Genomic DNA, 1,921 nt, shown 5'->3' with positions numbered 1-1,921 from the left:
ATTTTAAGACTTAATTTAAATATTTTAAGATTTAAGTATTTTTAAGATTTAATTTAAATATTTTAAGACTTAATTTAAATATTTTAAGATTTAAGTATTTAAAAAATTAACCTAAAACATTTTAAGACTTAAACACTTCAAGCTTTAACTTAGATCTTTTAAGGTTCGACCCGGGTATTTGAAGATTTAATTTTAAATCATCATTTTAAGATTATTTTCCCAGCAGGAGACCTCAGGAGCCTGTGATTCCTTCTCATCCCGTTGGATACATCCCAAAGTCTCCTCTCTGAATGTCACCCACACCAGTTAAATTTGACCTCTAAACCTTTAATCCACACCTTAAATCGGATTTAATGCACCAAAAAAGCTCTTCCATGACGGGAAAAAAGCAGTTAAAACTCCTTCTCTGCCGTTAAAAGGGATGAAATTCCGGCGGTTCTGAGGGAGGTCGCAGAAAACTTGGGTTTAAATTTAAAACGGGGAGAAAACGAGCGGGGGAAAAAAAGCCCGGAATCCCTCCTGGAATGCGGGAAGGACTCACCGATGTACCACAGAGGGAAGCAGGTGATGTTGTAATACGTGCTCAGGAGCTTCCCAGTCCTGCAAGGAAGGACAAGAAGCGGGAATTCAGCGGGAATTCAGTGGGAATTCAGCGGGAATTCCGGGCAGGGGGTGTTTGCCAGCCGAGGGAACTCACATTTCCGTGTAGATGAGCCCGGCCACGGAGATGTTGAGGAGCCCCCAGGCCAGCACCACCTTCCTGGACTCGGCCTGTTTCCTCAGCCTCACGGCCAGCTCCAGCACCGACGTGTCCGGGCTCCTGTCTGGAGTCATCTCCTGGGGGAGCAGGGAGAGAAAACACAAAATAGAGGGAATTTTATTGGCAGCTCATCGTCTCCAGGGAGACGCAGCTCAGCCTCACTTTGGAATAATAATAACTTTGAGGGGAGGAGGGGAAGCTCCTCCAGCACAGGGAGGAAAGGCCTGGCTCAGTTCTGTAGGGTTTTTTATTGGCAATTCCCACTTATTTCTGGATTTTCTGGAATAGGAAACCCACTGGTATTGTTTTCTCCTCTATGCCCAGTTATACTTTATGGGAGGGAAATAAGCCTGTCACAGGCAGGGAGCCCCCACAGCTCCCCCCAGACCTCATTTCTACCCCTTCCCAAATCTCTTCTCTCTCCCCCACCCCTCTCATATTTCCCCCTCTCCCCAAACCTCACTTCTCCCCCTCTCCAAACCTCTCCTCCCCCAACAAGTCTTCCTTCTCCCTCTCCCCAAACCTCTGCACTTCTCCGTCCCCAAAACTCTCCTCTCCCTCCCCAAACCTCTCCCCCTCCCCAGTCTCATTTCTCCCCTCTCCCCAAACCCCACATTTCCCCTCCCCAAACCTCTCCCTTCTCCCCTCCCCAACCTCATTTCTCCCTCCTCCGAATCTCTCCTCTCTCCGTCCTCAAACCTCATTTTTCCCTTTTCCCAGTCTCCCCTCTCCCCAAACACCACATCTCTCCAATCCCCCTCCCCAAACATCAATTCCCCCTTCCCCAAATCTCCCTTCTCCCCCTCCTCAAACCTTCCCTTTCCCCCTCTCAACCTCCCCTTTTCCCCTTCCCAAACCTTACCTCTCTCTCCCCTTCCCCAAACCTCCCCCTCCCCAATCTCCCCTTCCCAATCCCCCCTCCCCAAACTCCCCTTCTTCCCCCCCCCAAATCTCACCTCTCCCCCTTCCCCAAACCTCGTTTTTCCCCATCCCCAAACCTCTCCCCACCTCAAACCTCTGCACTTCCCCTCCCCAAATCTCCCCTCCCTCTCCCAAAACCTCCCCCCCAAACCTTCCCTCTCTCCCTCCCCAAAAACCCCAAACCTCCCCCTCCCCAATCTCCCCTTCCCAATCCCCCCTCCCCAAACTCCCCTTCTTCCC

General features: G+C 50.3%; 1 protein-coding gene across 1 annotated transcript in view; it reads right to left on the bottom strand.

The window, feature by feature from the left end:
- TMEM209 (transmembrane protein 209) overlaps positions 1–834 on the bottom strand; it is a 14,671-nt gene extending 13,837 nt beyond the window's left edge. Inside the window, exons 1-2 of the mRNA XM_017839231.1 lie at positions 698–834; positions 395–600 (exon numbers count right to left, since the gene is read on the bottom strand). Of these exons, the coding sequence (XP_017694720.1) occupies positions 395–600; positions 698–834 (343 nt within the window). The remainder of the gene's footprint in view (positions 1–394; positions 601–697) is intronic.
- Between the last annotated feature and the right edge of the window lie 1,087 nt (positions 835–1,921).

Source organism: Lepidothrix coronata, unplaced genomic scaffold (assembly GCF_001604755.1).
Source record: "Lepidothrix coronata isolate B3197 unplaced genomic scaffold, Lepidothrix_coronata-1.0 Scaffold389, whole genome shotgun sequence".
In the NCBI taxonomy this organism is placed as follows: domain Eukaryota; kingdom Metazoa; phylum Chordata; class Aves; order Passeriformes; family Pipridae; genus Lepidothrix; species Lepidothrix coronata.
The sequence above is the reverse complement of the archived record's forward strand: the minus strand, read 5'-3'. Positions and strand labels throughout refer to the sequence as shown.